General features: G+C 37.0%; 1 protein-coding gene across 4 annotated transcripts in view; it reads right to left on the bottom strand.

Annotated features, from left to right (window-relative positions):
- PARN (poly(A)-specific ribonuclease) overlaps positions 1 to 16294 on the bottom strand; it is a 45101-nt gene that overhangs the window by 14625 nt on the left and 14182 nt on the right. For all 4 annotated transcript variants that reach the window (XM_002197500.7, XM_030285250.4, XM_072935707.1 and 1 more), the window contains 5 exons: positions 15919 to 16029; positions 15764 to 15833; positions 10462 to 10517; positions 6863 to 6949; positions 2370 to 2444 (listed from right to left, as the gene is read on the bottom strand). In XM_002197500.7, coding sequence (XP_002197536.3) covers positions 2370 to 2444; positions 6863 to 6949; positions 10462 to 10517; positions 15764 to 15833; positions 15919 to 16029 — 399 coding nt within the window. The remainder of the gene's footprint in view (positions 1 to 2369; positions 2445 to 6862; positions 6950 to 10461; positions 10518 to 15763; positions 15834 to 15918; positions 16030 to 16294) is intronic.

Genomic DNA, 16294 nt, shown 5'->3' on the forward strand with positions numbered 1-16294 from the left:
CAAGTCTCTAACTTCATCTTAGTTCAAACAAATATTAAGTATTTGAGCCACTGCTGCCACAGAAAAACAGACACCTCCCAGATGTAAACAGGATTTCAAAATCTGATAGATCCAAATCAGTTAACACTCTATACAGATAATTATAAAACCAGTTCCATTCTCATTGCTTTTTCACACACAATTTCCTTATTAAAAAGATGCAAAGCAAGTCTGGATATTTTTTACAGTACTTAGACTCCTCTGTAATAGAAATCTGACACTTTAGGGGAAACTTCCATACATTTTTCATGTCCTCGATCCATTTATGTCCTATAGCTGTTCTTTTAGCACTTGTGTTTCCTTAACTATACATATTAATAGCAGCTCAAAGTCAGAAACCTCTTTAAGAGGTAAGCATAGAAGTATTCCTATTGTTTCACAGTCCTCCAAATGGACTTTTTATAAAGTCCAGAAAATGTACACATTTATAGAAACAGGATAAAAAACAGACCACATTATGGTTTTTCCTAGGTTCTTCACTTAAGTGTATCTCACTAAAACACAAGTACAGTGACTTTTATTTACCAAAACAATTCATTAAAGAATTTAAGAGCAGGGAATAGAAGACCAGAACTGATTTTAAAATGCATTTATTATAGAAAAAAAAAAAAAAAAACCAAACCCAAATCAACGAAATACCAAGAATTTTAAGCAATTTTACAGTAAAAATCATATAAATTTTTGTAACTGAGGTTGGTTTAATTTATCTGCTTGGTTGGCTCACTGCTTTCAGTATATGAATTTCTACTAACCTGATTTCATAAAAATCTATGAAAGAATATAATCACCTGAGCTTTCAAACAAATTACATTTCTCTGCACATAGGCCACAGAACAAGCCTCCCTGCTTGTCAATGCACAAAAAGACACAGAGCAGTACCCAAAAATTCAGTTTCAATATTCTGCACATTCAGTTCTTTCCAAAATATGTAGTTGCTATAACAAAAGCAGAACAAAAAACAAAAACCAAACCTAGCAACAACAATAAAAAGTAGTGGTGACAGTGGATATGCCAAGCATTTAGACAATGGATAAGCAATTGAGGTGACAGCAGTGGGGAATTTACTGTATGAGCATCTAGAAAGGCTTAAATTGATATAATTCTTTATATGCAACTTCTCATTAGAAGTTATTTCATTCTTATATCTATATGCGGATGAAGAAACAATAGCTCTGGCTGCTATGGAGCAATTGCTGTAAGGAGGCTGCTGGTGAGCCCTCAAAATCCTCTGCAGAGCTATGAATGTATGAGGAAGTTGGATAAACACTCCCAGGATGTTCATAAGACATTATAGAGATGCACTGATTGTACAGCCAGACCCTGAAAACTTCTTTATTTCAGCTTAGTAAGAATAGATGATGGTAAACTCAGTGGAGTTTTCTAGTCTGTTTTATTTCTTTTTTTAATTGTGGGAATTCTGTCTGAATAGCTCTTAAGTGCAACAAAATTTTAGCCAGTTAATCAGAAGTGCTACATATACTGCTGCTTTCACTGGCCCCACAGGGTTTGATGCATTTCAGTAAACGGGGGTGACACTACCAGAACATATCCCAAATGATCTTCTACAATGGCCTGCTTCCAACCATTGCTCCCTGAAGTAAGGTTATGGGTCAAAACTCAAATTAATGGCCAAAAGAACTAGAGAAACCACTAAGAGCTTGTGGATTCAACTACAGTCAATGAAAAATCTTAAAAAAACTCCAACCCAAACCCACCCCCAAAACAACATAAAATCTCCAAACCACAAACAAACCCAACACACCAAGAAGACTGTTTTCCCACATAACTAAAAGCAATATATTCAAATGTTCGAATAAAAATTGAAAAACTTAGGTCTGGAGAGACTGCACATTGTTCATACACAGACTGCAGACACATCAGCAGTCCAGGCTCTTTGGACACTCTTATTTTGCATGTGTTCTACAACGCACCAAAAGGCTTCTCACTGCATTTCTTCCTTGTAAATGTAAACCAAACCAAATGTTTATCAGTCCAAAGGGTACTTGGAGGTGAAGACCACAAAAGTCTTTGGTAGTTAGACTCTGTGCAAAGTAACAGTAAATAGCCTCAATAAATACTGCACCAAGTGAAGAAACCAGCACTATTCTACCTACAGGTTTAGGTACTTGGGAGATCATGGAATGAAACACAAAACTCTCGAGCAAGTCCACTTTGGGCTTGCTGCTGTCACACATGTCTGCTGCTATGGAAGTCTAGTTCCTCCAAGCAAGTCAGTGGTTTTGCCTTAGAATCACAGGCCCTGCTGGCTCAGAGCATTTTGCAGGAGCCAGTTAAAGTATTAAGGCTGAAGTAAATCCAGCAACACTCACCTATTTGTACTTGCTCTGGCTGGCTCAATGAGACAAATGCAGATGTATCATCAATCCACGAAACCTGAATGTTACCTAGAAAAGCAAAAGAAATTTTTATGACTACTTTTATTTCAGACTCAGTCACAGATTTTTATCTGACATGCCATGACATAAGAAAGCCAACTAAGAGTAACTGGACTTCAGAAGGCTTCTGTCCACTCTACAGGTGTGTAGTTCATACCCAGTTCCACAAAAGCCTGGAACTGTTCAGAAAGTCAGGGCAGCATGAGCAGCCTGCATACATCCACACCCTCACATCCTCCCTTCATGGCTTCTGTATGAGTCCACAAAATAAATTGAAGTGATTTTCTAAGAATTTCAGCCCTTTACTCAAATAAATAACAGCTCTTTGAGTGATGATAAATTCCAGTTGAAAGGATCGATTGATCACACCAATGGAGAACTTCAATGTTGGGACATTAAATTTCCAAACTGGTTTGTTTGAATCCCACTATACATCATTTCCTGGATGTGAACTAAAAACTTAATTTGAGTCAATATGAGGACAAATGCACAAAATCATGGACCTCATTTGGAAGCTGTTACAATAGAACAGTGACTGGAAATAAGTCCCTCTATTCATCAAGCAGTTAGTGCATTTTCTATGTGAATGGCTTAAAATGTCACATTAGCACTAAAAGAGCTCATAATCAAGCAAAAGCAGAGGAAAGGATTCCCATTCCAGACACAAGGTCTTATTATAGTCTGAAATCCATTTACATCTCCTGTGCTTACATCTCCTGTCCTTATCTAAGTGCTTTACTGTTAGTACAATTCAGATATTGAAAATTGGTGCCATTTTTTCACGTAGACTAGAAAATCAAGTTATATATAATGTTACACCACCATTTAACCTTCAGACATCACAAGGTTAAAAACAATGATGCAAAAGGGCTTAAAATACATTTATTCTCAGTTGTTTAATCTATTGAAATCTAATTTAGTCTACAGGTTACAAGGTTATAGAAGTCTCTTCTGAAATCCAGCCAGATTATAAACAGATTTTCTAATTATATTTAAAAAAAAAAAGCCTAGATAGATTTCATTCGCATGCTATACATTTGAGTAGCCAGCTATTTAGGAGTTTAAGTTATAATCATTTTGATCATTGCCAAGACCATAATTAATTCAGTATGGTTTCTGACATCTCCCTGTACTGAAGGGCTAAGGCTGCTATTAAGATGAGCCTACACCATGAAGTTAGAATTTCTTTAAACATTTTTTAGGGCACATAAATTCAATTTCTAGTAACCGTGCCTTTGAGGAACACAGAACTTTGCTGCCTATGGGTAAGGCTGTTTGGTGTAGGGAGAAAATCCTTTTGGCAGGACACTAACAACAGAAGGAAGACCTGTGCTGGCTTGTGACTGCAGTTCAGAACTGTAGTGCAATTTGCTAGGACCCCAACATGAAGTTTCCTCTAAAGGACAGAAATTACTGCACAAATTCATATTGCTCTAAATGCATTGACAAATCTTTGCTCTAAAATTATTTATTTATGAAGTTCTCCAATTTTGTATTACTAATTACACAATTTTCTAAACAATCATTTCAGACATCTGAGACCACATTCTGTTGTAACCTGCAACACAGAAATGCTGTCCAGATTGTGTCTCTTTCCTATTTATTAATTAATTTCAATCTTCCTGATTTAATTCCTTCAATATTTATTAATTTCAATCTTCCTGAGCAGACTGAAAGATAGATCAGGAAGAAAAATTCTCCTGAGTACCCTGCAATTGTGCCTTCCATATAAAATAAGAAAGATCAGTGACAGGCAAAAAAATTCTCCTGAAGGAATTCAGCTACTATTCGAAGGGACTTCAGTGTCCATGTTTTCACTAAATGCCAAATAAAAATAAATTAGTAAAAATCCAACCTATTGGCACATCATTTCAGTATCAGATCTTTATTGTTGCAGAAAGGCTTTCTTTCCATATGACTTTGTATTTTTAGCTAATAAAGGGTTTCAACACCTGCCAACATATCTTGCTTTTATACTCAGATTTATGCATTTTAAATACAGCATTAAAAGAAAGTCAAACATTAAATAGCAGACACTGAGTTCCAATTTGAAGCAAACTGCAACAAATGCTCTTATGCAACTCTCCATGCTTAAGAAATGCTCTCTTCAGACTGCCACATTTCATCATTATTAAGAAGTAAGAATTTAGGAGAGATAAGATTAATACATTAAATCATTCAGCAATACTGCTAAGCACTCAGTAAACACTGTGCATTTCAAAAGTATGGTGAAATGCAAATAACGATCTGGAAAGCAAATGCAGCTGCAGTACAATATTTAGCAATCACCAGAGCCCCATGCCAGCTCACTGCAAGGCCAGGGCAGATAAGCCATGGACAGCAATGTAATGGAACACCAGCTGTAGAGACTAAACCAGGAAATTTCTCTCTCTGCACTTCTAGAATACATCAAGTCTTCATACTTTGAAGAATTCCACTGGTGGTGGCATTGGTGGACTATGACATGAAGGTGCAAGTAAAATGTATTTCTTTTAAAAAGAAATTTGAAAATTCTCCATATATTAGCTCAAATATGCATACAGGATTAAATCCACAGAATAAAATCATACTGATGGATTACATCATTGAAACATTTTCCTTTTTATACTCTGTTCTTGTACATTTCTTATATGACTTCTACTGGCAATTAAGCAGTAGTTTTTATAATACTTCAATAGTATGAGTTTTAATCAAAAGCCCAAAGACATTAATTTAAGTAGAACTCAAGGCTCTACACTAAAGCTGTATTCCAGAAAATCCTTTTTAATGACTTATTTCACATCAGCAAGACCAAATAAACAATGCAAATTTAAGAATCGAAAAGTCTTCTAAGAGACTGCATAGTGCTGCAAGTTCTTGTACAGTGAAACTACATTCACCCCTGAGACTATAAAAACATCTTGCATGAACAGGTGTCCACTTGGTATGCAGGCAGTCCTGAAGGGTTTCAGATTCATGAACATCCCTTCTAGAGTAGCAAACGTAAACCAGTTCCAAGTGTGACACTGCAGCCCTTTCAGCTGTTTCACCGTATTTTGTTAGAAGCTCCATGGAAGATTATAACTCTCCTTCAATTAATTCTAAAATATTTTTTTCTGTAAAATTTGAGTAATACCAGTTAATTTCAAGACACTTTGCTTTAACTGATGTAATACCTTAGGGTAATTCATGTCTGTTACTGCCTTTTTTTTTTTTAATCTTTTGGCAAATCGCTCAATCTCACACTGTACCACTCTGCCCCTATCCTTACAACTGGAAAAGCATGGGTACTTCTGTATTCCAGAATTTTGAAATGAAAATTTCCTTTTGGAAGGAAATTTTGCAGTTTGTTTTGAGACACTGTGGCAAAAAGACTTTAAAAAATACAGCTTAATTACGGAAGCTGGAGTTTGTAAATGGAAATATGAAAACATTCAGCTCTGCAATCCGGAGGAGCGCGGGAATTGGCGAGGCCCGCACCGAGCCTGCACCGGTGTGTGAGCGCGCCCCCTGCCGGCGGCGGCCGCCCCAGGGGCCGGACCCGCCGGGACCCGAGCCCGCAGCGGCGCCGCAGCCCGGGACACAGCCCCGGAGAGCCCTCCGCTTCTGCATTCCGCGTTCCACCCTTCCCAGGAGAGCCCTCCGCTTCTGCATTCCGCGTTCCACCTTTCCCCGGAGAGCCCTCCGCTTCTGCATTCCCGCGTTCCACCTTTCCCCGGAGAGAGAGCCCCGCCGCTTCTGCACTCCCGCGTTCCACCTTCCCCAGGCGGGGCTGTTAAGTCCTATCCCCTGCACTGACCCCTGCTGCAGTAAAGACTGAATGCTCACGAGGAACTGAGGGAGCTCGATGCAGCTCCAGAGACCCTGCACAGACACAGAACCAACCACAGGAGATAAGGAGCAGGAGACCACAGGTTCATACTTCTAATTAGTAGAGCAACAACAAGACTACTGGTCCTCAGTTATTAACTACCCATTCTGCTGTTTCTTCTCACTTGGATGGTAAACCAAATTGGTTATTTTCAAGCTTGCTTGCCTAGACTCCCATATGCTGGAATTGGGCTGTACACCTGCTGCAGGATGAACCTTGTTCCTAAAGCCTCCATCTGCCTCACATCAATCCCCAATCCCTTTTTCCACCTATATAAACTCTTACCTCCTTTCAGGAAAGGCTGTGAATAAAAGGATAGAAGATCCACAATATTCAACAAACACCAAATAAAGATTTCTAAAGAGCAGTTAATAAGAACAGTAATTTTCAACACATCATTACAAAGTTCACAGGACACCAAATACAAAAATTACAAAAAGAGATTCATCATTACCTACACTAGGAATAAGTCTGCACTCACAGACTAAAAACAACAAACCAAACCAGAAGTGTAACTTGTTAATAATAATAAAATAAAACAAAACAAAACCAAAAAAAGACAGACTGTATTACTCACCAAAGGCACTGAAAAGCTGGTATAGGTCACTAGTCTTCCACTCTTTGGGAAAAGTAACGTGAAGAACATGATCTCGTTTGGGCTGCACTACAAAGCAAAAATGCTTTTGTTAAAATAAGAGTCACTGCATCTTTAGAATATCCTAAAACAGTAATCCAATTGTGGTCATGTAGCTTTTTTCTTTCCTTTCCTTTTAAAATAAGAAAACAGGCCAAGATTTATGAAACTGAATTAGGTACAGTGAGAATGTACCTGCACTTAGACATGAAAGATATTCTAAATCCTACTAGCTCATCTGCTTAAGAAATTGAAACAGCATTTCCAGCAGTGGGAAATGTCCACAAATGTAGTCCATTGATTTATCCCTTGCATCAAACCAAGTTCAACGACAGAAGAAAAAGAAAAAAAGAACCAAAAAAACCCCAACAATTTCTTCATGCTCCACCTGTAAAAAATTCTTAGCAATGGTTCAATTTTTGCCATTTTTCTGTTAATAAAAAACTTCCTGTGAAACAATGTTCAACTCAATTTTCATAAAATATTAGATACAAGCTAGAATAGACACACTTATTATTACTGAAAACTACACCAAGAAAAAAAGCTCATCAAGGCCAACATCTAAAGTGCAGATGAAGTCTTTAGTGTATACTGAATGTCATTTAAAAGCTTGTGAATTTGAGAGAGAGAATTCAAATCAAGCTGTTGGAAGACATAAGAATTCAGCAGAAATTATTATTATGTATCTTACTTTTAAACACTACTCCTACCTGAAGTTCCTTTCATTAGAGGTGTGAGCTTAAATATCCTGTGAATTCTTAATGTATTTTAAAAAGAAACAAGTGGAACACCGTATTTTCAGAGACAAAGATACTGAAATATTTCACAACTTCCCACAAAACTATCTGCAGATCATTAATTAAGCCTTTCCACAGGTATCTGCAGAGATCTATTTTGTTATGTATGACACATTGCTAAATCTTACACGCCGTGTTATGTTTGATGACAGAGGCTGAACCATTAAAGCTGAGTGCCCCACTTGACAATGCAGTGCTCCAGTTTGTTCAGTGTAACTCAAGGGTTAACTACACACAGCTCAATGTGATCAGATTTTAATCTGACCACCTAGTAACACCCTCAGGAAAATCTCTCTTCTTTTGGCATAGAGAGATAGGGACTCTTTTTCATTTTAGTGAATGATCAGCGACTTACCCTCCTGAATTCTTCTCTAATACAAACTTTTCTAGTTTATGATCTCCTTAGCTTTCAGCATTAAAACTGGAGAGCTTTCCAAGGTGTATCTCATTCATAGGGCAGGTGTTCAAAATCAGACTATCAGCCACTTGTTATTGCTAAGTGTTTTAATCTGTTTCACCTGAACAAGTGGATTAATCTGAGTTGACCAGAAATTCCCTAATAATCAATTACAGGTGTACATGAGTACTGAGAGCACAGTCAGGCTGGACAGAGACACAAGTAGTTAAGGAAAGCAATCCCTTCCTGAGCACAGGTGAAATCCTATTCCCTAAATCTGCTAATTAAACAAAAAGGACACATTTTTTAAGGACTAAAATTCAATTATTTTGCATTATACAAGTCAAACAGCAAAACCCCACAAGCAACAAATCAATTCACAGCTGTACAGCTTACTGAACAGAGAGTAACTCATAGTTAAATTATTTGTAATCCAGTGGTAGAAAATCTAGCATGAACAACTCCAGTTTCAGATATTACAGCCCTTTTATATTGATCAGAGAAAATAAACTATTCCTAACTTTCCTGTATCTGTTTATTCTTAAATTCACAGTGAATCTGCTGTTAAAATCTCTAACTTCTCCCTACTCAGGTGAAAAGTATTTGATTATTTTTCTTTTGTTTGCAGTAATTTTGTGCAGCAACTTCATTCTTTCAAATGAATTTTTACACAGTAACAAAAGATGATGAAAGTCACATTCACATATTCCATACTATTTAACTTAGCACATGTTACTGAAACCCATTATTTCAGGGAAAATTGCACAAACTTGCTATTTCACTACATGACAAACAGAAGCATACAAATTACAACAGTCACCTAGTCAGCTGTGCCTCATCTCTTTTTTAAAAATACAGATTCCAAGGGCACCTCCCACAGAAACCTGGCTGTTCTCTTTAGGTGTCTTTGCTTCTCTGCAAAACAGTCCTCCACAGACAACCACCAGACTGCTACCTCAACCTGCAGTAGTGTTTACATCTCAGAACAGCAACTAAAGTGGCTAAAACAGCCAGCCCAACTTGCAACCCCTGCAATGCATTCTGTTTTGAGGCTTAGAAAGCCTCCTTGGCTCAGGTTCTCCTAAAATATCTGCATCAGTCTGTTCTACCGGAGTGGCTTTCAGATAAAAGAGACAGACTTTCAGAGGCAGACTCTTTTTTGGCAACCCTTCTTGGCAAAGTATCAAAACAATCCTGTAAGTTGGCCAGCAAGTGGAAGTAGCATCTTTACAAATTAGTAGCTTTGGCACTCTCTCAATGACCCAAAGTATTTGCCCATTCTTCCACTCAGTATCAAACAGTTGGGGAAGGAAGATGCAATGTAATTAGATTACCATTCCAGCAGAGCCAGAGCTCAGTGATCTGACCACCTAACTGAATTTAAAATTAAATATATGCCCTTACAGCATGTATTTTCCTCTCCAACAGTTGCTTCCATCTCTCTAGAACTGCATTCTGTAACTATTACACTGGCATCTAATAGAGTCACACTCCAGTCTGAGCTTTCTGATGCAAGGAGTGGAAAATGTGTCCACATCAGTACTGCTTCCAAATGGGTATAATTTTCAAGACATTGTGTATCTGACTCCTCAATGTAAAATTAAGCTTTTATCTAATCAAGGACCAGACTGACCTCCAGGGCTTCACATATTCCTAAGTCAAGGCATCAGTGGGAAGCCTCATCCAAAGTTTTTCCCCTAATAATGAAACATCCCGTAACAGCAAGGACATTTACATTAGTAGAATCTATTTTAATTTAAATATATGATCGACTAATAACAGCTCTAGGTCTGTAAAACAGAAAGGTAGAAATGTTTTAAGCAATATTTTTCCATTATCATAATCCCATGTGGCAAAAGAATCCTGATGTTTAGGCTGAAGTTAAGGAGAGCTACTACTGCATGGCAATTGAGAAACGAAGTGGTCGCAAGATTTTCACAACTATTTGCTACTCACTAGTTCTCTATTTACTGCTGGGGTGAGAGGACAGTGTTAAGATTCCACTTTTATGTGATATGGTACATAAAATAGTAACCCAAAATAACAATAAAGCTGTTCATTTAAAACTCTCTCATTTAGTAACATTAACTTAATTTGTTCTCGTCAGCCCCCTTTATAATGCAGATTCTCTGGCCAAAGTTTTAAAGAATTTCTGGGTTTACTATTTTGTTAAAGGAAAACAAGGAAGTAGACACATTTAAATAATTTCATAAGTAGCTAATAACCTAAACACAGCTGATGGATATGCTGATAAACTTGCTTTAGATATACATAATTAATCTTTACACTTCCTTCTCCAGGAATTGTGTCAGAATGGTACTACTTTTACAATGAAAGAAGCTACTTACAGTCTGGTCCTTCCAAATTGAGATATGGTATGTCCATTACTCTCATAAGAAACAGCCTAGAAGCAAAATGGAAAACAACCATTAGCAAGTTTCTGCCTGAAGATATTTTCCTTTTTATAGTTTTTTTTTTTCACATGTTTTCTTCTAAAAAAACAGAATTAACCATCCTAAACTTATCCTAAGGCATGTTAAAACAAAACAGACCCTCTAAGCCAAATCTCTTATCTTACACCAGATTCAAAAGGTACTTGGCATCATACCAGGAATCATACTTATTATTCAAGAAAACAAGGCCAAAAATGGCCCAAATTGTTACTGCTGGAAACAATAAGTATGAGTGGGGAAGGAACATTTAACAAGTGGCAGCTCTGTGTAGTAAGAGCCCCTCGCACAGTGGGTAGTGCAAACGCTGCCATCATTCTAAATACACATAAATTTTCTGAGCACTTCAACATGCTTTAGACAAAATGGATCTTAAAACCTTAAAACTGCAAAAGCCATCATGACTTCTTTGGAGATAACTGAAATGAGTCTTTTCCTCTTAAACATGTCTTTGAAGAATTTCTCAGAACATTCAAGAAATGCTTTCAATAAAAGTTCTTACTCAGGTCTGAAAACTATTTCCTTCCAAAGTAAGATGATCAGCTTAAAATCCTGTCATAGGTACAGATGTCACATTGATATTACAAAACATTTGCTGTGTATAGTGTTCACTGGAAGCCCAAAATAAAGAACTTTTTCATCATAAGCATTTTAGAAGCTTTTTAAAGTTATCAGATTGCAGTTACAGCATTCAACTAAGTACTAACCAATGTAAACAGCTGAGTTTTTTATACATACTGTTCTGTAATTCCCTAGATTCTTTGCATCATACCACCCTCACTAGGAGTTCCTAAGAGTAAGAATATCATACCTTTATGATTCCCTGTATCACTGATAAATCTACTGAATGCAGTTGCTAACTTGGTTTTGCTACAAACAGAAGGAAAAAACCCCAAACACTGGAGGTAAAATGTACTGTATGGCAGGCTCACATGTGAGCCACAAGGTGTGAGAACTGGCACCAGTTGTGCCACACATTGTCCCACCTAATTTATCTTCTGAGTCTCAGGAAACGTACAGTCTGACATGCACTGCAAACCCCCTGAGCACTGCAGCACCTAAACAAACACACATATTCTCCCTGTAGTCTAAATACTGATTTTAGTATTAAGTGCACTTCAGGTGTGTAACAGAAGTAACTGCATCTTGTAGCACTAACTTACACTACACGGATTATCAACACTGAGCACCAACATAATCCATTTAAGTATCCATAACTATGGTTCTAAGCTTCCTCATCTATCTGCAGAACATTTAAATTAAGACTTTTCTGTGTGACAGCATGAACTCTATTAAATTAGCTCAAATCATGAAGTTGTGAGTTAATGTTGTGAAAATCAGTGTCATAGCTGTATTTCTTTAAAAGCTAAGCAGACCAAGCTAAAAAAAATGTTATTTCCTACAGTGTTTAGGGACTACAGCCAGATCACACACTCAGAGGACAGAGATCCATTTCTCAATAAGAATAATGAGGTATTTTTCAGGAAACTTGGAAAACAATTGTTTCTGTGGCAAGTTGAATAAAATGAGGAGAGAAAGGCCATCATTGTACCAATCACAGCAGTGCATTAATAGTCTCAAAGAGTCAACATTGTTCCTCTGCACTGAACTAGGATCAAAGTTTTCACAGCTGTGTGGTGAACTGTGCAGAGAAACTGATCAAGCTGAAAAAAGTAAAAGGATTTTTTTAACCCAGCTCAGTATACCAGTCCAGGTCAGTGACTGCTTTAGCCACACGTGGCTGCAGGCACAAGAACAGTGACTGTTTACTCCTACACTGAGGGCAGGAAGTTATTGATCAAACTGCACAAAACCAAACCAATCTCCTTTTGCAGTAATTTTGCAAAGAAAAGTAAATTAATATAGAAAAGCTGAGGAATTTACTACACATGCCAGAGAACATAGCTCCCTATGAGAAACTTTCTAAAAATATAGCACAAACCCAAGTGATCTTCATGGATTTTCTGATATCCATTGTATAGGAAACATTTCTAAGCTAATTTCTGTTTCTACAGACCACAATGGTATTCACCTCAATAAAACATGGTGCTCTCGTTTCTCTACACCTCTTCCACCCTCTGCCTCCAGCTACATCAAAAGAATAAACAGCATTCAAACAACCCAAGGAGATACAAAAGAACATTGTCATTAAAAGTTTGTGAGGGGCGTGTGGGTGGGGGCAGGAAGATATGGAAGAGCTGCCCTAAACCAGCCAAAAAATTTCAAACCAACTTGAAAGTATGAGACAATAACAGTATCCAAATTACACACATAAGAGTTTAGATACTGCAATAAAGAGTCCCATCATCTCAACTCATAAATGTTCATTGGGGATTACTCACAGCAGACAAACAGGATTTTTCAAAGATGTTGTATATAAAATAAAGCATAAAGATTGCAGAAATGCATCTCTGGAATTCCTGCCTTATTGAGTTGTTTATCATATAACTTACTGCATTATGCCTAAAACGGCTAAACAACCCTAAGGGAAAATCTGTTTTTAATCAGTTCCACTCTCACAAAAGCCCTAAAACTAAAGATTTTACCTATGTTCATCATTATTCTGTATGAACATTAACGTATATCCTGGCCATCATTCTTGAACAGCCAGCCAGGAAGTTCCATAATTTTGCTGACATAATGAAATCCATCAAAATTACTCTTGAAAAAAGTATTATCTTAGTTTGAAAGCTAAGTTCATAAAAATCAAAGCTTGATTTTTTTAATTTTAAATTTACTAATTTAAATCACATTAGTGACAAGCCCATTGAAACAGGAAACATTTCCAAAATCCTACCAATGACATGAAGGTTTAATCACTAAACTGTAGTTAAGTATTAACATCTAATACACAGATATCTTGAAATTAAGACTCAAAGAATCCCAAAGAATCATGGCCTGTTGTAAAGAACATTTTCAAGACTATGTGGATAATAGTTCAAACTGAGAACACTGCTTCTAAAACAGTGTTCTTACACTAAACTCCTCTGCTTAGCTTCTTTCAGGAAAAATGTGTGACATAAGGTGTAATTTTCATTTGTTTAGGTTATTGTTTGCATGGTGTAGTTTTGTGTTTTGCTTGAAGAACATGACTATAGCACAAAGGAAAAGGTTTCCTTGTTCTGACTGCTTCCCACAGATTCAGGTAGAACTTCCAGACGAAGATAGTTTTTTTTCTCCCCAGCAGGAAGAGAGGATGTTCAGCTTGGGAAAGATTCTAGACCACAAACTAAAGACAAGTAGATGTAGCAGGAAGCTGGCTGGCAGCCCCAAAGCATACCTGCCAAAAAGCCCTAGAAACAACACACTCACTAAGGGACCTTTAGGGAACTCTGAACTGCAGAGCCCTGGATGCTACTACAGGTGCTAAAAACACCACATACTGCAGACAGAGACCTGCGAGGACTGACTGAACAGAGCAAAAGACTTGTGCATTTAAACACCCCACAGCTCTGACTTCTGACATGTACTTAAACATTCTTTATTAAAAAATAAAAAGAAAAAAAGTAATCTTATTTTTGTTTGTTAGTTTGCATTATAGGAGAAAGAAAACTAACTTGAAAAATACAAGCCTTGGCCTGCTCACTGTAAGGAAAAGGTGACAGAGTCTCACTTCTGAGCTCTGACTTAGGTGATGTGGCAGATGTTAGATAGAATATAGCAAAACTTTTAAAATCATGTGAAAGCAAGATATGGCAATTCTTCCAAGTTTCCATGATTTAAAAATAATATATAGATTTTCTGAAACAAGAAGCTACAAGTTCTGAATAATGGCAGAACGGACAAACACTCTTTTCTTGCAAACAGTAATTTTCAGTTCTTGCTTAGAAAAGAAAAAGAAAAAAGGCAGCTGTTCTCCCTACAGCTTGTTAACTCTTCCTTTCTATACAGTCAGGCAGTTAGCCCTGCAGCTAGAACATACACAGCAGGCTTCCTCTCACTCACTCTCACAACTTTAAAATGTCACTCCTGGAGGAATGTCACATTTCAAGTACACAATTAATTTGAAAAGCCTAAATTTCATGTACTATTGTGACAACTCTAGAAGTTGCTGTTTGTACTTGTTGCAAATATTCATTTCTAGGAAGAATTTTGGCTAATGATTGAAAAATAAACCTGCTCAATTGGCACCTACTACTTGGCACATGTGTGTTGGTATTATGGAAAAAAATCTAGTGACAAATCCCATCTTAAAATGAAATTGTGCTGATCAATTCTATCTTCACCTTCACATTCAAATCAATCAGTCACTGTGGGTTCATGTTTCATCTAGGGAATATCTGTAATATCAGCTAAAATATATGGAGTTACAGCCTCACATGTGTCAGAGTCAAGAGAATCATGTAATTGCTGTCACTATAATGATATGATTTTCAGAACACTGAAAGGTGAAAGCCACTGATCACAGTAATTTTCTCATTTGTGTCGGCCATCTGAAGCAAAAATAATTAATTTTGCCAACTCCTCTATTACAGGTTTGAAAGCATGGAATTTCTCCTGAATTTAAACAGACAGAGTAAGCACTAGAATATTTTTAATTTTAACTCCTTTTCCTTTATGTGACAGATTGCAGCATCTTTAGAAGTTTCCTAAGGTAAAATCTACAGATTAATTATGTAAAGGATGGATTCTGTGAATAAAGATTTCTGGATTCCCCATGTCTTACTTCAATTTGTTCAAAGAGCTTGCAAGAAGATCCAATTCAAAAGCAAAATACTGCACATAAAAATGAGCAGTAAAAATGGGCTACCTGACAATGTTAATACCAATCCTTTGTGCTATTTGGACTGACATTACCATAGGGATATTTTAGTTTTTCCAGACTGCTGAGCACACTCAATTTTCACTATCACCAGTTACTGAGGGTCCTACAACATAAAGAACACCTGACCAGTTTGTCTTCAGTTCCACCACTTCCAAAGCTTACTCCAGAAATAACGGCAATGCCATTAAAGCAGTCCAGGAACTCTTTTTAAGTGTCCTTTCACAGGTCAGCAGAAAGCAAACCATTCTCCTCAAAAGAAAAAGGTATTTACTTCATAGCCTCTCCACCATTACCAGCATGAATCAGTAAGCCAAAACAATTTCAGTTTAAAGAAAAATGCACTTAGCTATAGATTCCAAGGCTAGAGGTAGATCTGCTGAAGCTGGTGTTGTTGTACTTCCAGGTTTTAGCAAGATTTTTTGTACAACTACTTACTTGTTAAAAAAAGGTTCAATGAGTTTTGATCTAGCAGACACGTGGTTTTTCGGAGGACTGAGGAATGAACCTGATGAATGAAGAATAAATTCAGTATGTAATAAGCAGCTACAGGGAGCACCAGGAAGAAGGTTTGGAAAAGATTTCACACGTACCTAGGAAATTAGCCATGGAAATGAAGCACAGTCCAGTAATGTAAGCATCATATCCTGCTTCATGGAGTTGTTCAGATGCTGTATCATAACTTGGAAATCCTTCTGCACTTTCTGAGGGGAAAAAGACATTTATAAAGACACTATGATATAGTCCTGTATGCTTACCCACAGGTTTATTTTGTCAGTGTATAACATCATTTGGGGAATGTTGTATAAACACACAACTTTCAGAATCTTTGAATTTTCTAAAGTTCTTAAAAAAGCAGTTTTGTTTGATATTTTTAAGTAAGAATAGGTTCATAAGATGGAAAGTCTTTCCTATTAAAAAGGCCTTAGTCCCTAGACCTACTGAGCCAAAATGAAGTATTAATTTTAA

This window comes from Taeniopygia guttata, chromosome 14 (genome assembly GCF_048771995.1).
Source record: "Taeniopygia guttata chromosome 14, bTaeGut7.mat, whole genome shotgun sequence".
NCBI lineage: Eukaryota > Metazoa > Chordata > Aves > Passeriformes > Estrildidae > Taeniopygia > Taeniopygia guttata.